The sequence below is a fragment of the Netta rufina genome, assembly GCF_964035555.1.
Source record: "Netta rufina genome assembly, chromosome: 5".
NCBI classification, from domain to species: domain Eukaryota; kingdom Metazoa; phylum Chordata; class Aves; order Anseriformes; family Anatidae; genus Netta; species Netta rufina.
This window is the reverse complement of record NC_140128.1, coordinates 31,732,418-31,756,456: the sequence shown is the minus strand read 5'-3', so window position 1 is coordinate 31,756,456 and position 24,039 is coordinate 31,732,418. Positions and strand designations below refer to the sequence as shown.

General features: G+C 38.4%; 1 protein-coding gene across 1 annotated transcript in view; it reads right to left on the bottom strand.

The window, feature by feature from the left end:
- Window positions 1–24,039, bottom strand: part of SPTBN5 (spectrin beta, non-erythrocytic 5) — a gene marked incomplete at its 5' end in the record, with an annotated part of 96,223 nt that overhangs the window by 48,031 nt on the left and 24,153 nt on the right. The window contains 15 exons of the mRNA XM_084286987.1: window positions 4,553–4,702; window positions 5,891–6,094; window positions 9,680–9,859; window positions 10,998–11,108; window positions 13,126–13,240; window positions 14,193–14,338; window positions 15,145–15,277; window positions 16,445–16,608; window positions 17,305–17,421; window positions 18,738–18,938; window positions 19,744–19,930; window positions 20,779–21,005; window positions 21,786–21,950; window positions 22,076–22,246; window positions 23,507–23,606. Coding sequence (XP_084143113.1) covers window positions 4,553–4,702; window positions 5,891–6,094; window positions 9,680–9,859; window positions 10,998–11,108; window positions 13,126–13,240; window positions 14,193–14,338; window positions 15,145–15,277; window positions 16,445–16,608; window positions 17,305–17,421; window positions 18,738–18,938; window positions 19,744–19,930; window positions 20,779–21,005; window positions 21,786–21,950; window positions 22,076–22,246; window positions 23,507–23,606 — 2,371 coding nt within the window. The remainder of the gene's footprint in view (window positions 1–4,552; window positions 4,703–5,890; window positions 6,095–9,679; window positions 9,860–10,997; window positions 11,109–13,125; window positions 13,241–14,192; window positions 14,339–15,144; window positions 15,278–16,444; window positions 16,609–17,304; window positions 17,422–18,737; window positions 18,939–19,743; window positions 19,931–20,778; window positions 21,006–21,785; window positions 21,951–22,075; window positions 22,247–23,506; window positions 23,607–24,039) is intronic.

Below are 24,039 nucleotides of genomic sequence, written 5' to 3'. Positions count from 1 at the left end.
AAAGATTAGAAAGGCACAGAACATACAGGACGCTGCTTCTGCTCAAAGCAAAAATGATTTTTTACTTCCTTCTCTTTTTCGGCTGTTGCTTGTCTGCACTCCGAATGGCAAGATCTCAGTTTGCAGGTTTTAGGAGAGTTTCCTACAACAGTTCCATGCAATGGCACAACTGAATTAATAACAAAAATAAATAAAAAAAGATAGATGTTTGCCTAATTTTCTCCACATGTGCTCTATTTTCTTTAGCATAAAACAATCCTAGACTAAATTCTGCAGAAATCCTTCGAAGGTTTAAGTAACTTGGATGTAATATAAGATGCTGGCATGAAGTCAAACCTGTCACACTGGCACAGACAGCGAATGAGAGAGCAGTTCTCAGTAGCAGTTCTTAAACACTCCTCTGTTGCCTTCTTTCTTCCCCTGTTCCTTGCTGCTGGGAGAGACTTGGTCTAAGGCACATGAAGTTCTGGGAAAACAGGATCCAGTAATTATGGGATGACAGGAGCTGCTCTATACACACATTTTGCAGATGTACAACAGCAAAATGCATGTGACTTGACATGAGTGTTGCCTTGAACATAGCAGTCAGAAGAAACACAAGGGGTGGAGAGATTGCTTACATTTCTTTGCCTGATGGGAATTATTTTTGAATGCATGTTTGCTGCTGTCCATTCTCAAAGCATCAAATGACAAAATTCCCATTGGGAAAGTGGTTTGGAAGTTTTCAATTGATGTCTTGGCTGAATACTTTTTGAAACCACATTTGAAAGGGCTCCTTTCCTACCCTCCTGCCTATCTCCCTAGGGAGCAAGTCTGCGTCACTATGCAGCCATAATTTAACTCCATATAGTAGTAACAGAGCTCTGTCCAAACATAATAGATTCCCCTTCCAATTGTTCTTCAAATGCAGAGAAGTAAAATACAAAGCGTGAGCTGAAAGACCTCAGTTCACTGTCCAATTGTCTTTATTGATCCATGAGGTAGATGGCAGCACCTGCAAAAGACAGCTTTGTAGTTCTTGATATTCCTCCCTCATTCAGATGGGAGTTTGGCAGCTCAGGAATAACCTGTTTGAAGAATTATGACACAGAGGGACGAGAGAATAAAAGAAATACAGGAATTTCAGCTGTAGATGAATCAAAATAGCATTGGTATTTCGTTTCAGGGCCAGGCTGATGCACTGCATATTAAGGAAGGAGTAGAAGGAGTAGAATCCAGAAGGCAATTCCTTTCTGTTCCTCCACAAAAAACAGAAAATGGTCCTCTTCTTGCAATAATTTTCTTTACTGGTTCCATTCCATAAATTCTTCAAAAGATACAGTTTAATTTGTATGCCAACTTGTAGTCCCTGGCTTTTCATCAGTGCAATTTCCTAACCTTGCATCCCGTTGTATTTATACTCACTGTGGATTGACACTACCCTGGACTTTGAGGTGATCACCAATATTTCCAGGTCTCAAAGCAGTAAAACTGACTTAAAGTCAGCAAAATGTGATTCAAAATGAGCAGGGAGCAGTGGAATTTGTGAAGTATGGTTTAGATGTGCTTTCACTAATACTCCCCGGTTTGGAGGCAAGCTGATGTTCTTGGGCAGCTGCCTAAAAAACCAAGATGGCAAGAATGGACATGACAGGAATGAGTCATCATGATGGAAGAAAATAATTCCTGAAAGGAAAGCTGTTCACAATATTGGCCTAATTAGCGCATCCAGGAGTAGTGTGTGTTGAAACTCATCCTGAATGCTCACAGCTCATTGAGGATCTCTTCGTTTGCATCTTTGGAGATGAACAAATTCAGTATTTCCTATTCCCACCTAACTGCACTTACACATTTTCTGGGCTAAATCTAAGGACCAAACCATAAAAGTCTCTTCTAGACACTGCAATAGCTTGGTGATAGTAGGGACAGAGTCAGTGAAGGAGACCTATGGCTGACTGTGATACCCAGATTACCAGTTTAGGAATCCATGGTGTTCTGAAATTTCCCTTGTAAACTTCAGGTAGATACTTGGTCACTAATTTCAATTTCAGAGACATTTGTCTATATGGTGTATGCCGCTGCGACTTACTTTTCTGTTTTAAACCAGTAACTCTGTCAGCATGCAACTGTAATTCTTGTCATGCACGTACCTCTCACAAAAGCAATAGTTCTTCAATCAGTTGTAATCTCCAGAGGATTAAATATAAACAGAAATGATAAACAAAAGCATTTATGAGTCTTCTTTCCATAGCTAGCACATTCTTTCCAACCTCAGCATTCTTTTTTAAATTTTTTTTATTATTTTTAAAATTGGTTGCAGAGAGTAGTGGAAGGAACATAAGGAGCATACAATGATTGTGGCTCCCCTATTCTCTACACCTGCACAGACGAGACCAGTTTGTCATCATGCCTCTATGTTTATTTTCTTGTCATTCTCCATGACCACAAAATGCTGTCTGTGCAAAGGGATGCTGGGAGGGACAGCCCATCCACACCTTAACTGCTCTACTTTTTGAGCATTTACCCACAATGAGAACAACTGAGTACCCAGATGCTTGGAATTTCTTAGAGAAAATGCTACTAGAGAAATATTCTGACACCAAAGCTGCCCATTATGTTTCTCAAGGTCACAGTATTCATTCTCAGGCTTTGCTTTGGCTGAAGAAACTTGTGGTAGAGTCAGACTGTGGCTGATCCCACCATGAGAATTTACCCAGTCTATGATGAAAACCCTTTTTTTGTGTCAGTCTACCTCACAGCATACAGCAACAGTAAATTCACCTGAACAAAAAAGTAATGTGAACTGTAGGTTACCTGTACAGATGATGCTGGGAGCATACTGAAATTGCCAGGTGCAACCCTTTTAATGTAAGTGTAATATAGTCTTTCACAATCAGGACTCTTGACTGAGGGTGAGAAGAAACACTAGCCCATAGCAGTTATGGTATGTATTTACCTCTGAGGTATGTACAGCAAAGCAGATGCCATAGTCACAGTCAGCATGCTAGCTGATCATGTTTCACGATAAGAGAAAGAATGCAGGTGCCAAAATTTTATGGAGTTTACTTTTTCCCTGAGGATGCTGCCCATATAGGAGTTTAGCAATGTCATGTCACTGCTTGGAAGGGAATTGAGAGAGATATAATACAAATAGTGCCATTTGTTAATTAAGTAACAACTAAACATTTTTACTTGACAGAACTATGTATTATTTTATTTCAGGAACCTGAAGATAGGTTAAATTCTCTTGCTTTCACATCCCAGCACAAACTCAGAATGCAGAATGTATTTGCCAAGCATGCCACTTGTAGGGAATCATAAAGATATGTAGTTCCTACAAGCAACAAGAAACAGAAGGCGGCTCCAAGCTCATGTGCCCCAAAGGGTTAAGAATGGGCATGGCACAGTTCAGTGCAATTTTCCAAACGGTTTAGTGTCAGTGGCAAAGCGCTGGTGGGAATCAGAGAAAATTCAGCAGAAACAGAAAAACACTATTTTATGCTGCAAGTGGTCTTGTAGAACTAAGAACGATTTGTCTGGAATAAGAAATGATGTTGAGATACAAACTCCTTCAGCTTTGCTTCAACCCTTCAGTTTGGCAACCTTCATCACATCAATATCATTTGTAAGCCAAGTTTCAACACAGTGACAGCAATCTATCAACTAATGAATTTGCACGGAGTGACTGGAAAGGACACTTGATTTCTGCGCTCCCAGTTTTGTAACAACAAACGTCAGAACTCTAGATGAAACTATTTAGATAGCTCCCATGAAGCCAGGGAAGTTCAAGAAAGAGGAAAAACACTTGAATATTGGTGAGAAATATACTTCACTTCAAGAGCAGCAAAATGATCATACAAAGAATATCTTGCTGGCTTTGCATTAACTATATCAACCCTCTTTTCATGAGAGGCCTTTTCCCACTAGTTCATCTTTCTCTACTACATCAAACAGAAACTACTATTCCTCATGGTCAAATTCTTTCATAGTTGTTCTCCACACTGTTATCAACTCCCTTGCAGACTGAGAAGTCAGTTCCTTCCTGTTCCTGGATTAACTCTGTCAACATCCATTTTGAATTAGTTACGTTTCCCCAGCACTTTCAGCCTGAGAGGAGGTTTCCAGCAACACCTGCAAAGCAATCTTTTTTGTCCTTTTTCAGACCCTCTTTACAATTCCCCCCCCCTCCCTTTTTTTTCCTGCAGCCTACAAAACAATCTCCCAGTGATTAAGCAGTTGGTATACTAAGATCTCTCCAAAGCTGACTAATACTGGACCGTTGTCTCCCTCTTCTGTCTTATATGTTAGCTCTGACATTTATTTGCAATTAGTTAGCTTTGAGGGAAGGACTATATTTTTGTTTCTATTCCCCACCCCATAAGAAAGGGGCTTCTTGGTAAATTGCTAGTCTCCAGATACCATAATGCAAGTAACAACAAACAGCGTCTTGTCTATACACAGACCTAAGAATTTTAAGTGGTAGAATTTTAAGTGGCACAATAATGTCTCTTTTAGTCTGGAAGAGTTTGAAAGCCAAGTCTAACTTCTTGTTTCAAGTTTACAATTCACATACCTCTTGTGAGTTCAGAAGCTTGTCCAGGTGATTCCAATCCTTGTAGAACATTTGTTCTTGATGTACTTTCTCCAGCCACTTCTTCTTCTGTTTCCACTCACTGTATACATTCTCCTTCTCTTCCAACAGAGACTGTAGCTTCTGCTGAATCTGAAAACAATTTCCAAAGAAAGACTCATGTTGGTCTTTATACCCCATGGAGGAGGGTAAAATGGTAGGAAAAGGATCAAGTGGAGTGTTGGATAAACTCCTAAAATTGCACCAAAGTTATCAAACAAAGAAAAGTTGAACAAGTTCCAGCACTTGTATTTGGGCAGAGAGATAATCAGATAGGTGCCTCATCTCAGGAACATAGGAATGACTGTTACAGCATACATAGTAGTACAAGCCAAGAAGAAACAAAGGTGACTGTTTCTCAAGTGTACCTTCTGGAATCAAATCCTACTTCTCCCTTATCTTTAGTCATAACAGTGCAATTATAGCCCTTCAAATTGGGATAGGACAGATAATTAAATAAATTGTGTATATAACATATTATTCTATATTCCGCTAATATATATCTCAACCTTAGAATTTTTCAGCTTTCAAACTCTGTATATCCACAGATCTTATATAAATGATTATCTCTGCATTTTGTCTACAGGCAAACTAGATTCCTAGTTACTACAGTTATACATTGCAGCATTCCATGAATTTTCAGGATTTGTCAGATGGAAGAATAATTTGCATGAACTCCACAGTCTGCTGAGGATATTCAAGTGATGTTATTGAATTGCTTGGGAGAAATAATCTAGTAGAAATAATATTATGAGAATTTTAGAAGCTGTCTGTAATGAGTAAATGAGCATTTTGATTTCCATTTTTTTATGTCAGGGGAGTTAATACACCAGCATAAATGCTACTAGAGAAAATATTCCAACTGTTTTAACTCTCTGATATGCTTATTTTCATTTTTTGTTTGACAGGTCTTTGTCTAGTCTGTCTGGTATGGATTTAGAACTGTGATATGAAACAGTATTTGTGTGAAAACCCAGTTTGGGAAGTGTGTAGATTTATCTCCACTGCTCAGAACATACCAAGCTTCTTCAGTAAGCCCAGCTTTGCTGTGGTGGGCCCTCGGGAGATGTTAGTACTCATCTACTGGTAAGGTAGAAAATGGAACAGATGTTTCTTTGCCCAACATAATTAACACACTATGGCAAATGTAGGTCATGCATATTAATATATGTGAGTGCATACATGCATTTGCTTACAGTACTGTATAGTACAGAATGATAGTTACAGTTGTGTTGAGCAGCTGAGTGTGTTTGACTTTGAACTCAAAGGAGTTTCAATTACCTCTTTTGATCCTATTTCCTCATCCTGCAAGAGTGACTGTCCTAGCTGTACAACATGGTTATATTTCTCTTCTCGTGCTTCAATCTCTGACAGTAGCTGTTGATGCTGGGTAAGTCTTAGGCTGCTAGTAGATAGGTCCCGAATAGTCTCCTTGGCTCTCATTTCCCTTATTATTTCTGCTGTCCATGAGAAATAGTCCCACACCTGGAATCCAAGAAAATGTGAAAGTTGAGGTTAGATCTCAAGCTTGGGTTATCAGACAAGAAAATCATAGCCTGATCATTATAAGTGAATAAAATGTAATAAAATTACAGAAATTAAAGAAAATATTTAATTAGGACTTATAACACTGCTATGAACTTCAGCAAGGGAGGATAAAATGACTGTAGTAATTTCTATGTACCGTATTAAAAGAAATGATTTGTAACATCATAATCATACTGTATTGTATCACATCAGTGACAACATTATAACATTTATTGCCCTTCAGTCTATCATTTCTTAAGCATTTCTCGCATTTATTATTATTCTCGCATTTAATAAATAAAATTTATTTATTAATGGGCTAATACAAGTCCATTCAAAACTCAGATAGTAAACATATTCAAAAATAAAAGAGAGAATTAGAATTTTCAAGTGAAAAACAAAAGGAGCACATTAATAAAGGTGAAAAAAAGGCATGTTACATTTCAGAAAAAAATATTTATGCATATCAGGTATGCAGATTTAGCTCCTGGCTTGTGGAACTACGACAGATTCAAATAGGAACTCAATTCTGGAAGGAAAAAGGATATAGTGCTAGTTTACATTCAAAATATGATGAACCAATAAACACATTTTTGGTATCTTAAAATATCTGAACTATTCAGCTGAAGTAATTATGACCAAGAAAATTCTTTAACAAACCCCTGAGAACTATATTTGGATTGCAACTGACAAAACTTGTGCAAGTAAAAATAATTTGACATTTTTGGTGAGCTTTTTTTTTTGTACTTGATTTATAGCACTTTCATCAGCCCACTTTCTTTTGGTATCTCATTTGACTCTGTAACAGATGCTGTGCCTTTACGTATCACTTCATTAAAAAAAACAAAACAGGAATGAAAGGAGCTGTATGGTAGATTGTATGGAATGATTTAGTTTAAGTTTCATTCTAATTTGTGTTTGGATTAGTTGATTTGATTCTTAGGTGGTAAATGGTCTTTTAGTTTCTCAGTGTATTTTAGAAGACTGTTACAGACAGGAAGTTCTGAAGGAAAACGCTCTTTTAGAGCTAAAAATTTCGCTTGTGAATAGTTGCTGGCTTTTCCACTGAAGTAAAATACATAATGGAAATGGCTTCTTTCCTATTCCATTTTACCAATGGATTTTATCTCTATCATTAAAATCAGGTACAGCTCAAAGCTGGTAGGAAAGCACCCACACAGGAAGGAAATAGTTTCAGAAAAGTACCACAAAATTGAACTTGGCCAAATTGGGGATTCTGAAAAATTTAGGCTTTAAGCCAAGATCTTTACCTAAAGCCAGGGAACACCTATACTCCATGACTTCCTAGTGACTACGGTCCTTTCGAAGGGGCCCACATAGTGCACATGTTGGTGTCATTTTGACTTACAGAACTGTAATTCATGCACAGCTCAATGTCACTGAACACGCTGACAGTGCACTTGGCACAGTGCAAATGTCTAAAACTCTTTGAGATCTAAGCTAAGCATTTTGAAAAAAAATCCACACATCTCAGAATACTTAATGCAAATGAACTAGTCAAGAGCCAACTAGACATTATTGGACTAGCAATGCCAGCAATATTTAAGGATAGACTCAGCATCAGTCCACAGGAAACTCCTAAGCAGAGAGTGACTGACACTGTGCAAATCCTAACACAGATCTCAGAAGAGAAGCCTTAGACCATTCAGAAACACTTTGAGTCTACATCTGAATTCTGATTCCTTGACAGAGTTTCTTGTAAGATTTGATGCCCTCCTGCTGTTACTGTATGCTGTCAGTAAGGACCAGCTTTGCTCTTTAATCAGAGCAAGATCATACTTGATGGGATGTAAGGAGGTACAGTAGATGATTATGCAGAACTCTTACTCCATGGAAAAACTTGATTTATGATCTGCTTTTTAATCTATGTACAACTTCATAAAGAAAAAGCCCCATGGACTGTGTATGAAATATATCAATAAAAAAATATCAATGACAAAAACTGGCCAGCTGTCCCTAACATTATCAAAGCTTGTCGACCTCTTGGCACAGCCGGAAGAGGAAAGGCAGCAAAGATGCCTCTATATGCTCAATTATTTGGGGGACTGTTCTACAGTAGAGCTGCACTAACCTACCCTTTATTGCTGCTGTGACTCTTAGAGCCATTATAAATGGCTACATGATCCTGCCTTGTCACATCTAGACAGAAGGATGAGACCACCAAATTTGCCAAATCAGCTCTTCATTTCCTCAGGAATTATTGCTGGGAAATGTGAAAATTGAGAGCATCAGGAGTATTTCTTGCCAGCAGACTGACAACAAAGAGACAGGGAGATACCTGAGGCATAGCTCTAGGCAGGTCACTAAAAGTGTAGTCACCTGGTTTTGTCATTTTGTAGCCTTCTCTGTTAAACACTGACGGATTTGTATATTTTTTTAAGTATACTCACTGATACAGGGTTAAGAATGCATGATGAAAGGACACACTTTGCCAGAGTAAGAAATAGGTTATAGGTTTGCCATTCAGATAGGATTCATCACAGATTTCAGGCAAAATTTAAATTAAAAGTGTTTGTATTTTGTGTGGTTCCAGCAATAACAGAGTACCCCTACCTATAGGATATTTTGTATTGGAAGTGAATGAGTAAGTTTATGACATTAATTATGAAAGAAATCAATACCAAAGTGAACTTTGAGTAGCTCTATTTTAATGAATAAATCCATTAAGGTCCACCTCCTGATCAGGATGCTCCCAGAATGCATATTAGTAGAAGTTTGCCTTGTTCTTACTGTCTTCCCTAGGTCACTATCAGAAAGATGATGATGGACAAATAAGCCTTTCAACTACATCAGTAGAGCTATTGTAATTTTTCTTAAGTCTTATTCATTTTATCTCTTCCTTGACAGTTCTGCACAGGATAATGAAGTCATAATGGTTAAAAAACAAAGAAAAAAATCCTCAAGAAAAAAAAAAAAAAGAGTTCCAAAAGTGCATCCTTTATCTCTAATCCTCTAACCACACAATGTATTCGTGGATGAAATAGGACAGGTAATGCTGGTTTTCAACACTTTTAAGAGATTTAAAGTGGATCAACTTTGTGTGCAGAAACCTCTTGTGTTAACAAAAGCATCAAGTCCAGTCTCATAGTAGTCTTAATCCCTGCTCACAATCATAAAATGAATTTATGTGAAGTTTTGTCAAAGTGAACTTATCCAGGTTATTCTCTGCTTCCAGCAAACATGGAAACAGAATGCAAATTGCCAAAGGCAGCTTTAATTGACATCAATGTTACACCTGGAATGGTTCAAGAATATGGGGAAAGCAAAAGTATTCTAGAAATCTACATTAGCAATTCCTTCACCCCCATATGAAGACAGGAACAGAATATCCAGCATTAATATGAAAAAGGATTGGCTTTTTTTCCCCATATCATATATGGTATTTAATTAAAGAGGACACCCTTGCTGTTTTGGGAGCTGGCACTGTAATACCTGTACCAATAACTTACTAGCGTACCCATGATTGACACGTTGACGGCAGTCTTCCCCATGTACAAAAGGACAAAAGATAGAAGTGCTTACTAGTGCCTGAAATTGGTAAAGCTTGTGTGCTTTTTCCAGAAGTTTCTTACGCAGTTCCACTTTAGATTTCAGAGCCTTCCAGTTGGTCACTATTGCCTGCTGCTTTGCCTTCAGGTCAGCTACCTGCTTCTTTGAGCAACGGGTCAGCACATGATCTGCAGAATGGATCAGCTCCTGCAGCTATACAGAGAGAAGAAAGAAGAGGGTAGGAAAGAGAGTTCCAATACTAGGAAAATTGTGATAAGGGATTTGTTAATTACACATTAAATTACAATTCAAGCCACATTCTCTGACCTAAATTTTCTCATGTTGAACAGAAGTATCCCTAGCTTCAGTTCTGTGGAATAACAGTGACATCCAGTGTTTGCTATGGCTCATCACAACTGTGATTTTTCAATTAGACAGATACATTCACTCTCTTTTTTTTTTTTTTTTTTTTCTCTAAATCATAGTTAATATATGAGCAATGCAAATAATAGATACCTATACCATGACAGTATAGATTAACTGTAACTACATTCTGTTCATGCTCATCTCATGCTCTTTTACCTTTAAAAGAAAGAAGCAGCTGGTGGTATCAATTTTAGCATTATCTGCAGCATGGCCAAGAGATGCGGCCAGTGATGCTGGGATAGCTACTTCAGTAATCTCAGTATAACACACGCTGTGTTAACTACAGCATTACATTTGCAAAACAAAGGGATAAATAGAAATGTATACTAATTTCATTGGTATAGTTAAAGCTATGCAAGTCACCTAGATACAAGGAAGATTTTTAAGCAACACGAGCTGAAATTTTTCATAAATTTGTGCAACAAGCCTTATCCTTCTTTTCTTTCTCACATTCCCGCTCCTAACCCACTAAACTTGCTGAAATTTTCGGACTGTTGCCCCATCCTTCTTTCTGTAATCCTCTATAGTCAATTAACACATTCTGTGTTCAATCAGTCTCTCTACTTATTAAACAGATTCTGGATTTTCCCCTGTAATCACCTGGAATGCTTTGAACAAGGTGGTACACATCATAAAGCTTGGTATAATCATACATTTCAAATAGCATCAAAAACATCCTTGTGAATCACTGCAACAGTCAGCACTTGCTATAATTTGTCCCTTATTTGTAAGGTTTTAAATGACCTACTTTATCATTGCCCACAGACTTTGAACATATTAAAGAAGCGGGAGGCTCTGAGAAAGGGCCTTAGGGTTTGCCAGGCTTTTATAGATAAGTTCATAAATGTAAGTACTTGTTATGTTATGATTGTCTTGGAAACCTGGATTTTGGATACACATTAAAGGCCACAGATTTCTTTCTTACCTGCTGTTCATTCCCAAGGAGCTCATGCTCCAGTGCCACATGGTTCCGGAGCTGGGTTTGCACACCTCTCATATCCTTAGCAATACCATCTGGAATACTTTTGGACTTCTCCTAGCAAGGATTAAAATCAAAGCAAGCTTTGTTAGTTACTACTTATAGGTAAAACACATAGAGGTCTACTTCAGTTACTCTGTGTATGCATACTGCACTGATAAGGATTACCCTTCTGGGTTACTTTTACGAGAACTGTAAAAGGAAACCATTAGGGTTCTGTCCTAGCACATCTGTCCTAGTAACTCGCTGGTAAGCATCTCAGTGATTATGCTACTCATCTTCACTGTTAGAGATGAAGGTTCAAGTCATTCCTTGGTCAAGCAATACAAGAGAATGTCTTACAGGCTTGGGGTTGTGAATCAATCTTGAATAGCCACTGCAGAGACATATAGTGAATTCTTAAAGTAGCATTGACAGATGGTAGTTTCGGCCATTCTTTGGGACACAGGTGGTCTATCTGTGAACCATCTTCAGATAAAAATTCAGTTATACTCATCCAGGAAAGATAAGTTAAAAATTGAATACATGCAAAGAAGGATTATTTTAAAGACGAGAGAAACTGCATGATCATCACACAAGAGGAGACCTAAGCATTTCTTTAGCTTAACAAAAGTTCTCTGGGAGGATTTTGCTGTTACACAGACATGCACTGGAAATGCTTCAAGCAAAGAAAAAAAAACAACAACAAAAAAATGCATTTCAGCTGGTGGACAACACTGTCACTAGAATAAAATGGTTGAAAACTTGCTCCAGGTCCATTTAGATGCAAATTAGAAGAACATTTCTAACTACTGAGGAAGTGAATTTCTGTAACAGAATCACAGGCTTGTTTGGGGTACCAACAATGTGTACTGGTAAGGTGCTGTAAAAGGAGATGCATGTTGTAGTTGCCTATTGACAGCACGGCAGTTGGTCACCTAAGAGGGATCTTCTACTACTATATTCCTACAAGAAAAGGCATTCCCCGCTAGGCATCTGAGCAGGGAACACAGGAATGGATGGGCATGACTGAATTTTTCTCCCTCAGAGCAATGAAGTTTATTAACAGGGTGTGACACAAGAAGTGCATACTGTTTACCTGGGACAAATCCAGAATAGGGATAAACCAGGAGTTGGTTTCTGGAGTGTTTCTGAACTGTCACTTGTTACAGCTACAGAATTAACTACTTCATTATTACAGTTAAATACGTGCAAGGTTCTGAAAACCTCAGCTGGTATATAGGAGAATACATTATATTTGATTTTCCATTCATAACAGGGAAAGAAAACAGGAATAACATTGTTGAATAGGGTAGCCTTTGCCAGTACAAGCAAGTGGAAAATCTACCGCACTTAACCCAGCAAAGCTCTGTTACCTTGTGAACAGTGGAAGCTCTGTTGGATTGCCCCCTCCTACACCCACCCGCATTAGGGAAACCACACCTCTCAGTACAGCAAGGATGTGGTTTCTCTCCAGAAATTCTTTAGGATTCTCAGATAAAACAGAGGTCTGAAGATTTTCATTGGGACTTTGCCCGCCCCCCTCCCCATTTTCATACTGGGAGTCTAAAATTATTACCAGTACTGACCACTAGAACAAGAATAAAAGAACTCATTTTTGCCATATCTTTGCATTGTCACATGACTGCCTGACATCCTTCCAAGTTAATGTTGCTGTAAACCAGACCAATGCCTTTTCCACTGGAGAGTTCTTTCTTCAGCACGTAAAGCTACAATGGTGTACAAAGAAGAACAGTGAGGCACTAAACAGTTTCTTAGTCAGGCTTGATGACTGAAAACAACATTACTATATGCATTGCAATGAGAGACAACTTCAAGCATTGGTCTTCTTGGCTTCTCCCACAGACCTGCAACTATAGCTGTACTCAGTTTCACCAGTGTTTCTCCTAAGGTGACCAGTCAGGTGCTTAAAAATTACCCAAGAATTATTTTTGAGCACTTTGAGTAATCGAACAGTTTTCTTACAAATATTTTTAGAAGGCAGCAGTAAGCATGCTGAGAAACTTAAGAATACTCCACAAACTAAGCTGAAATGTGGGTTCTTGTTATGAGAGACTTCACCAATATTTTTTACCTCAATATGGGTCAGAGCATCTGTCAGATCTTGGTAACACTTGTGAATCACCTCGGCATCTTTCAGCTGCTCACCTCGTAATCTGGTAATTTCCAACAGCTCCTCCCAGGAGTTCCTAGGAAGGAATAAGGGGAAAAAGAACACATGTAAGACATGAAAGCTCGAAGTAAAGGAGATTCATGGTCTGAAGAAAGACTAAGAACAAGTTCTCCTCTTATTTTTTCAGTCCTGCTATTAAATTCTGTTGAAGTGATTTTGTCATCCTACTTTGTCATGCTACTCTTCCCATGTCCTCCTATCTGCTCCAGGCACTTAAATTGATGCCTACATAAGGGCACCCCTCTTCAATATGCTCTTCAGGTTTTATATGCTACAGCCTTTTGCAGCGATATCGGAGAAGGGGAGAAAGATAGTGGGAAGAAAAACTCCTGAATGAAGCACATGCATGAAGCTCTAAAGATGCATACAACAGCTCCTCAACTACATGAAGCTGCCTCCCTAAAACTGCCACACCAACCTGGATGCCAAATGGATGACTGAATCAGGTTCTCTTTTGATTTCTACTGCCAGGGCTTAGTACCATGCTCAGTTCTACAACTGACACAGCAGGATTTGGAGGACTGAATCAGACCCAACTACTTGTTCATCTTTTTCCTTTGGGCCAGCTTGGACCAATGCCAAACATAATGGGCTCAGAACATCTTAACAGCTGCAGAGCAGTTATGGGATTCAAGCTCAAAAGTTAAAAGCAATAAAGATTCAACTGAACACCCAGCCCTACACTTAGGTGATCCTGTTTCAAAGGGCAAAGGAAGTTCACTCATCCCTTGTTTGCAAAGCATCTCCAATGCAGTTTGTGAGAAGGCAAATCAACAAATAGATAATGTCTGAATTATAGTAGCTTATTTTTAAATGAAGCATGGCAACCATTCTCTGTCAAGTGAGCAAACTACTTATTTTACAATTAGAGAACTGGGTGGATGTGCCTTTTTCTTATTTCTTCTCACTTCATTCTCAAGAGTGAACTGAAAGGACAAAGCATTATAGAGTTAACACAAGTCTCCTACCTTAGTTCTTTCTGCTTCTGACGGATTTCACGGGACTCAGAATGCCCAGAGTTTAGCAAGCTTTCTGCCAGCTGCTGGCAAGTCACAACTCTTTTCCCAGCTGCTTCCAATTGGTGTTGGAATGTGTTATATTTGGCACAAAGTTGCTTTTGAAGGAAAACAACAACAACAAAGGTATTTTGAGAGTTGTTTTTTCCAAAACATATCCGCTCAGCTGTCACAGAAACAAGTAATGAGCTGACCATATTCAGAGATAGAGAAACTGCAGAGGAGGATATCAATGACTGGATATTACCAGAGATTTTACCAAAGACCATGAGGAGCTACAGATTGTTAGCAAAACATGAAGTCTGTGATGCAGATACAAGTCAGAAACATGATTACCAGGGATAGCAATAAACGTTTTCAATGTACAATGAATTTCAATAAATAATACATTTTTACTTCATGAATGCATAAGCTTATTTAATACTTCAAGTGAATAATGTAGTCCAAGTTTAAGACTTAGGACACAACATATTTTGAAATAAATGTTAAAAATTAAGATTACAAATGGCTATTGACTTCTAGTGGGCTGACTTTATACTAGTTTCTGCCATATGAAAAGGCATAGCTGTAGATATCCATTCATTAGCACTTGTAATGAAAAAATCCGTAATGTATACCACATTTAAATATATGGTTATTAAAAATAGGTTTCCCTTTGGCATTTTACTGTGCAGTTGTTTCATGTAGTTCAGGTAACAGGATGCAAGTACTAGCAGTGTTGTCTGCCTGTCATAACCAGTCAGTCCTTCCCACTCACCCTTCAACCTTTTCATTTCCTGTCTCCTAGTGATTTATACTTAATTCTTTCTTTGTCTTTTGCATTTTCAAGGACAGCCTTAGAATCTTTTTAAAGTCTGACTGCATACATTTTGCTTGTTTTTAGATTGTTGCTCAAAAAACTCACCAAGACATGCTCATAATTATTTCCATAGTCTTCAGAGCTTGCTGCTTGTTTCTGCTGAGTGATCCAGTCCTGCAGATCTCCATATTCCCGTATGAACTCATGCAAGACAAGAGTCTCCTCCAGCTTTTTCCCTCTGTTGGGGGAACAAGACAAGGACAAGACAATACAATTAGATGGTGGGAATAAAAAGTGGAGGGCGATAAATAACTCTCTTCCCACTAATACCCAAAGCGTCTCATCAACAAAATTCACTGTCTCTAATAAAAGAGCTGACTTTGTTTCTCACAACTGGAAAGGATAGTTGTAGGATGACAGCTGTCAGCCAGGTCAGACTCACTGGCTGAAGTTTTCAGAAGACTGCAGTACCTTGCTGAGCTCTCTCCCTGTTCAGTTTTGTTTGTTTTTAAATGAGAATACCTTTTTTTTTGAACCTGTCTTTCTAAAGATGGTTGTGTTACTTATGAAAATGAGAAGGAAATCTAACTAAAGTTGGTGCACCAGGAAGGCAAGTGCTATGAAAGACATTCTATGTAATTCAGCTCACATTACATATGCAGCAAAACTGCTGCAACTTGCTGCGTATTTATGATTGCCTAGAGTATCTTATAATACAGCCTGACATACTACAGGCCTTACACAGCAAACAAAAATCTAATTTTCCATCTGTTAACACTGCCTTTCATTGTGCAAATATTCAAGCAAAGGTGAACCTGGCTTCCCCCTGTTTGAATCACAAATGTTCATCACAAGAGATGGAGCCCACTCAGAGTATCCATCCCACCAAGGGAAATGCAGACAGGAGGTACAAACCAGAGCACCATTAAGGCACCATGAGACCCAGATTAATGTTAAGCATGAAACAACACAGAACATTTCTGCATTCAACATACTCAAATATTTTATTATTTCTATTTCAGAGAAATAAAATTTATTTCTCTGAATGTCTAATTCACAGGAATTTCTATTCATGCTTCTACTTTTTAATTTGTAAACAAAATAGAAACAACAGGTAAAACATCAACATTACTGTGGACTGTGCATTACTATGCAGTGAAAGTCCTTAAACAAAACGTAGCACTTTTGCTTAGTAATAATAAAAAGCTCATAGGTGCACAGAATTCAAATACAGAAATAAGCAATTCCTTGCATGCAATTAGGAAAAGGAGAGTTGATAGATATGATCAAAATTCTAGCAAAGTAACTGGAAATATTCTTTATTGACTTCAACGGGCTTTGAATCAAACCTAGGATCTAGGGGGCAATTTAGATTAGAGTCAGTTGCATATTTTCTAGTTCATACCTTGCTGCTGCTAGTTCCTGCAACTCCTGCAGTCTTGCGTGGACTTGCTGCTTTGGTGCATCAACCTCAACATGCTGGATAGAGCCCACAAGAGGAAGATTTTGGGCGCTTTCACTTAGTTCTTTCAGCAGGTTTTGGTAAACAGCAATCTCATGCTGCAGTGCCTGGCAGAGAGAAGAGTGGAATGAGAGCAACTTGTTCAAGAGTTCTACTGCTTTAAATTTTGCACCAGCCTATGGTATAATCAATGAGACATTAAAACAGAAGAAAAACTTTCTGGAAGTATGTGACATTTCCATGACTTGAACGATTTCAGACAATTTGCTCTCAATATTTTTTTGGAAAAAAAAAAAAGTACATAAAATCAAACAAATTGGATGAATAGAAACAATTAGAAATTTCTGATACATTTTAAAACAAAGTATTCCTGGAATAATAACACCCAATCTGTATCTTTGATTCTAGGAGAAAGAAAAAAAAAAAAAAAAAAAAGCTTCTTCATGCATATGTTCAGACTGAAAAGCAGATATCAGATCACAGTTAGTTTGGCTTCAGAAAAATAAGATGAGAATATTTATCACTCTTTTTTTGCCAAACTACTGTTCATTCATCACTAAAGTGTGTTTCTTTCATCCCATAACATCTATATACTACACACGAGACTCTCAGAGTATGCAATACAAAGGAGATCCTAGCTCTGTTAAACTTGTTTGTCAATGGATGCATAAATTCAAACCTTAGAGTGGAAATTCCTTCTCAAAGCAACATAGGAACTCAGTTCTTTCACTTATCCACATTCACAAACATTGAACATTTCTTGTTTAATTCTTCAAGAATTACTAAAAACACTTTTGAAATACCTTATTTTTCTTGAGGAGTTTCAGTGTTCCATCTTCATCTTTACCATAGTCCTTGCTGGTCACAAGTGGACGTTTTTCTGCTATCCAAGTCTCCAGGTCTGAAGTATTCATTAGAAACTATCAGTTAAAGAGAAAGCAAATTAACATCTACTTCAACTTCCATAATACTCATATCATTTTTTGATCTAGTAAATTTGAAATGGAGACCTTACTACAGTAAGGTCTACTGCAATGTGATATTGAATAACAAAGACTATTTAATCCCAAGAACTACTATTTTGCATGAACCAGACTAAGTTGCAGGATTCTTGGAAGAAGCTGGGTTTTATTCCTATTAAGCAGTGAAGCCAAGGAAGACTTCGTTAACTTTGCAAACCCCCTGAAAAAAATGCTTTCTAAATGGCAAATGGAACCTGATTCTAAAAATGGTTCTAATTGTAACCTCTTATAAGGATTTTATATATACTATCAGAGCAACAATATATATATGTTGCTCCGTCAAATCATATGAAGGAGGCCACAGATGGAAGATTTCTGTGCAAGATAACTAAGGTCCTTTCCAGACATCAAAGCTCTGGCAATAAGTTTCTAGTTGTCTTACTGTTCTTTCTTCACATTGACATTTTTATTTGACTCATCTTTTATTAAGGGTAGGTGCTAACTACTAACAGTGTGATATTTCTCCTCCCACTTTCTGAGAAGTTCAAATCACCTATAAAAATCAGGCTTCATTAAGCCTACAGTATTGGCAGCTCTTTTCACAGGTGGAGGAAATAAGAGCCAGATGATCAGATTCTCCAGGGAGCGTACTTTAGATGAGCCTGTGAGCTCTGTGCAAATGCAGTTTGTCTACAAAACCATCTGTGTCATCTGTGTAACTGCACTTCAAATGATCCACTGATGACAATGTTTGGATTATCCAGATAAATATTTGCATGCAATCTCTTTTTTAAGCAGATTAAATGTATGGTCCAATATCTTGTTGAAATAATATGTTGAAATAATAGAATTCCTAACTTGTTCTGAAAGGAAGAGCTTTATCAGTTTTTCAATGTCATTTTGTTGCCTACAACAGGCACAGGTTAGATCGATTCTTTTCAGATTTCCTTTGCATTACTTAAGTCAAAGCCTGATGCTGTATAAAGACATTGAGAAAGGAGCTACTATTAGGAAAAATGGGTGTCTTACACTCAACCATAAGGGATGGGTACAGAGCCCAAGCTAAACCTTTAGAGCACCAACTCTGGACTGGAGGCTGCACTCAGCTGTGCAGCCCAGCCCTCCATTCCCTTGAGTCTCATCCCAAGTAGCTTAAGTGAATTCCAGGCTCAGTAAAGGGAGATACTGAAGCTGGTTTGTAATTCACTTCAAAACTTTAGTCCTCTTGTTTCTCTGAAAAAGCTACTCTTTGAGAACTCTGCTGTAATTTATACCTCCTGGAAGCCAACTGAGTGCTGCAGCTGCTTCATCCTTTCCTCACAGGCTTTCTCCAGGCCCTGCCAGGCAGTCACAAGTTCCTGGCATTTCTCACTTATTTTCTGAGCTGATGGATGCTGGCCCACAATCATTGTCCTTCCTTTATCCAGGACCCGCTGGACTTGCTGCTTGTGAGCATTCACTTCTGCCTGTAATTCCTGGGAATGAGAAAAAAAGAAAATCGAGGAAGAAAGGAAGGGCATGTGATGACACAGACATTTCTGTTCTCCTAGTCATAAACAAAACTGGCAGCTGGTGATGGTCAGCACAGTGTAGCAATTATCTATGCCAGTGAGCACAAGGACTTTTGGTTTCTACAACAGCTGCAGCCTGAGCTGCCAGTCTTATTCCTGTTTGTATAATATTCTGCTGTTAGTATTGCTGTTGAGGGAGGAGATAGGATCTGCAAGGTGACAGAAGGCATTTTTAACTTCCTTCCAACCTCAGCATTACTCACCAAAGTCCTTGGCCCAGTGCTCTGCCCTGATTCTACCCTTTCTCCTTTCCATGTTTTAGGCTCTCCTACGGGATCTACCATGCACCTACCTCAAGATGACATTGCATGTACAATGAGTGCAGTTAAGTATAGAACTAAAATAGTATGAGTATATGAGAGTTAAAATATTCTACTAAGACCACTGCACAAAGCAAAAAACTCTCTATTTAGTGTGAGGTACACTAGCTTTTATCCACTTTTAATGGGAAGAGTTATAAAGTTTCTCAGAATTGGAATACTGTAAAATATGACAATTTTTGTAGATCCTACAGGAATTCCTTGTTCTGGAAATCATCACCACATTGCTGACTTGTCTCAATGTGCTGGAATCATACTTCAGCAAGAGCATGCCACTACATTTTGCTTGCAACAGCCTTTCCTGGAAGTAAAGGAGAACACTGCAGGTGCAGACCAAGTTGAACTCCAATGTGCCAACATGCTGTAATACACTTGATTAAAGGAGTTACCTTGTGTTTTTGCAACAGGCTTTGAGCAACATCCAAAGATTTCCCACAGTTGGTAGAATGGGCAATAGGCAAACGCTCATTAATCCAATTCATCTCCATGTCATGGTAATGGTAGAACTCGTAAAGATCCACTGCAGCTTCCAGCAACTTACGTCTCTCGTTAAGAGGTGCTTGTAAAGACTCAAACCTAGGGGTCATCCATGAAAATATACATTAAAAAAAGCTTTATCCCAGTTTTGCAAAGGGAATTAGCCTATTATACCACAGGGATGATTACAGAACACTGGACACCTACCTCTGCAATTAAACTTCAATGGATAGTACTGGCTGTACATACAAGAACCCCTTCTCCAGAAGGCTACTTTTGGCAAGTATGGAAGAGATTTGATATGAGGGCAGAGGAAATGGGACCAGGACTGTATGAAGCTGTGATACTGTTGATAAGGCTTTGTAGTAATATAGCCATGCATGGATCATGCAGCTGCAATATATAGTGCTAGTGGACAATTAACAACACTCTAATCTTCCACTTCGTAAGCCTACATTTAGAGGGGAATACAGTTAACACACAATCCATGCCTCAATTTCCAACCATTTAAGCAGTGCTCTTTGGAAGAAAGAGAATTTAAGTCCGCTTTTTAGTTTAGTCTTATATGATAACAACACACTACAGTAGAGGGAAAGAAGATTTACACTTTTGAAGCCATAGCCTTGTGTTGTGATGTTTTAAGGAAGCTAGCCACTACTGAATACTGGATCACTGCACCTCTTAGCAAGCAGCTGGATGACCTATAGGTAACAAGTGGACCAGTGTAGGAGGGCAGCAGACAAGAAGTAAGTTCCAGCAATAAATATTGAGGTGAGTCAACAGGCAGCTGTGCAGGTACAGACCAAAGCACTATTGTGGCAGAAACAGTAGGAAAAATAATTCCTGAATATAGCTTAAACTTAATCAACAGAAAGGCATCTTCTAGAATGCGGAACAAAAAATGCTATGTCACAAGGGGTGGAAACAGAAAGAGAATGGCACCTCACCTTTTCAGGTATTTCTGTGTTTCCTCCAGAATCCTCTGGGAGTCAAAGTGATTGGTGGCCATTTTCCTCGCATGAGACACAATAGAGTTCATTTTCTCTGCCAGCTCATGTGTCTCATTTTCTAGCTGTCTGTGCTGCTTGAGTAGATCACGGCTGGAGCGCAGATCATGGCCTGTCTCTGATTCCTGAAGAACCTTCTCAATTTTCTCTATCTTCTTTTTGGCATCCTACCGGGAAAAGGTTACTGCACACTCATAATGACCTTGCAACACCATTTTCTTTCACTCAGCTATTCCCATGACAGCTTCCTGGATACAATTTTTAAATTCGTATGTTCTTTCTTGGTAACACGATGCCAGGTATCTATAAGAGGCACCTCCTGGGAATACTTTGCTTTGCTCTCTATTTTGGTGTACTTTTCTTGCCCAGCCACTGAAGTACATGATTACAAAATCATCTCTTTGAACCATCTTCAGTGACATTGCATAAAACAAACTTCAAAGGCTTCAAATTTTAGCTTTTAATTTCTATACAACAACAGTTTCATTAAATATTAGTATCTGTAAACGGCTTCACAGCATATTGTTCCTCTCATACAATTTGCCTGGATTACTTATTTAATGTAGTGCCATGCCTCAAACCGACTCCAAGCAAGCCAGAATGTTTGCATAGAGTTTAATCTTGCAGAGACTTTTGATTTGTTTCTCAGTATTCAATAGTCACATAGATGCAGTGCTGAGCCAGAGCTCAGCAGCTTTGCATCTTGGTGCCATGCTGGCACTGTTGTCCTACTCTTAGCTTTAGTGTGCTTGACTGGCCTTATATTGGGGTCTTCTCTCTCGAGACTGTAGGCAAAGTCCAGTGATCTGTCTGATGTCCAAACACCTTAAAATATACTTTTACCTGGAGGGTATTCTGCTCTTTTTTTTTGTGAGAATCACTCCATATCAACAGTGAAACCAGGTTTCTAGGCCACCCCTCCCCTCTGCATCCCACCACCTCCTGACCTGGAGCAGTTCCATGAGCTGTTCTTGCTGCCCAGCTTGTCTCAGCTTGTCACCTCGCTCTGTCATCTTGCCATACAGTTCCTTCCACTTCTTTTGTAGCTCTGACATCTTGTTCTGTATAGAAACTGCAGCATAATGGCCATCTTGAACCATCTGATTTCCTTTCTGGAGAAACACAGCACAATTTATTTTATTTATTTATTTATTTATTTATTTATTTATTTTTGAGAAGATCAACTTCTATGAAGTTTGGTACAAGATGGAAGACTTAGCTCCAAAACTGCCTTCACCTTTATTAGTGTTGCAAAATGCTTCTCATTAGCCATCATTTCCTTCTCAGCAGCCTCATGCCACTTCAGTTTGCGTAAAACATTTGTTGGATCACGATACGATTCGTCTGATGCTATCTTGTACTTTTCTTCCATCCATATCAAAAGCTCAGCAGCATCACGATTAAACTCCTTACAGAAACAAATAGGATTAAATAGATTTAATTTCTGGTTTTGTGTGAGTTTGCCATCCTTGCCATTAGGATCAAGCCCTGATTTTTCCAAGAGTTAGGAAATGTGTTGTATTTTCATATGCAAGTTGTTCTACATAATCAGCACTCTTAATTAAGGAGTTATGACATTGAACTACTGAGTTCTTAAGCCCTCAGAGTAATATCTCTTAGTCCCTTTTTACATTACATACTAATCTGCTGAATTCTATTGTCAGCAAAGGTTTGCATTTTTTTACACACTATTTTAACGATATGTGGCGTAACCCTCCCGTATAACTTTGTGTCTCAGCACTAGAAGCCAAGTTCTTGCCAAAAGTACTGTTAGTGTAAATAAGATATATAGCCAGCATAAAGTGGTGAGTCCCAATTATGTATTGTGTACTTTTGGTAGGTATTTTCACATAGGGCACCTTATAGGAAGAGTAATAATCATATTTAATGTTTGTTCATTTATTTATAAACCCTCTGAGTGAAAAATTTTTGTGAACAGAGTCTAAGGAACATAGAGGGAACTTGCCAAATTTGCATTTACAACAGAAAGCCACAATCAAGTGTCCTGGAAAATCAAATCCCTGAAGTGAAGTCCTTCTTTGCATGTGTAGCAAATAAAGGCAATAAATAATGATGAAGACCTGATTAAAACAAAATTAAAATGCAAAAAATAAAAAGTTAATCTTGTTCCTGATGCTTCTCTAACTGTAACACAACATGACTGATTAAGCACAAGAGAACAAGCATAGGTAACACTGCAGTAGCAAAACCTGACCTCAACTCTGAAGAAAAATTGTCACTAGGAATTCAGAATGTGAGCCAGAAGTCATCCATTGACGGTTATGAGTAACACTTTCTTTAAACATTCTCCCTAATTACATTAATCTAGAGTAAAATGTTAATTTTTGCCAAATGATTAAGGCTCAGAAGTATATTAAGTAATGAGTAGTATAAACCTATCCAGTAGGTACAATATTCTGGTGATATTTTGCATTCAATGTCTCAATTTTTGCTTTTGTATTTTGCTCTGGTTATAGCTTTGGAAGATCTATCACCAGTGCATCACTTCTTCCCTGGATAGTGAAATTCTCTGTCTCATAACCAAAGAGAAAGTGGAAAGTGAGCTGCAGTAGGAATGCTCAACAGTTTGAGATATGTCTCCTACTAAGCCAAGGGGTGAAATTACTTCATGCATGCCTGACTAAATCTGCAGATTCAGTCATTTTACCTGCAGTTGCAGGGAATCCAACAACCTTTGTTTTCTCTCAGCATTGCTTTGTACCAACCGTTCCCATCTTCGTCGGAGCGTAGCCATTCTCTCTTCAATACTACCAAGAAAAATAACAAGTCCAATGTAGTAGTAGTAGTCATATAGATGCCCATGGCTATACTGTATTCATTAGTGTAATATGACTGGAATCTAGTTCAACACATCCGTTGACAGGAGGAAGTGATATATGACCCTGTCCTACGACCATGTACAACTCATCTGGAAAATAGCTAATGCTTGCCAGCTGCTCTGGATCTTCCTTTTGTATAGCTGTGCAATGATGCTCTGGAATGGCCTTCTAATGGTAGTAGATTTGGCAAGAAATCTGGTTTTAAGAGCAGTTTTATGAATTTGTGGAAGAAATTTTCAAGAAATTATCACTTGTGATCACAAAACCACAGTCTGTTTGACCTAAGAGGTCCATTCTGACCCTCAATTTCTAATTCCTTTTTTATGCAGAGTTCCCTTTACTAGATTTTAGTGGGTCTATC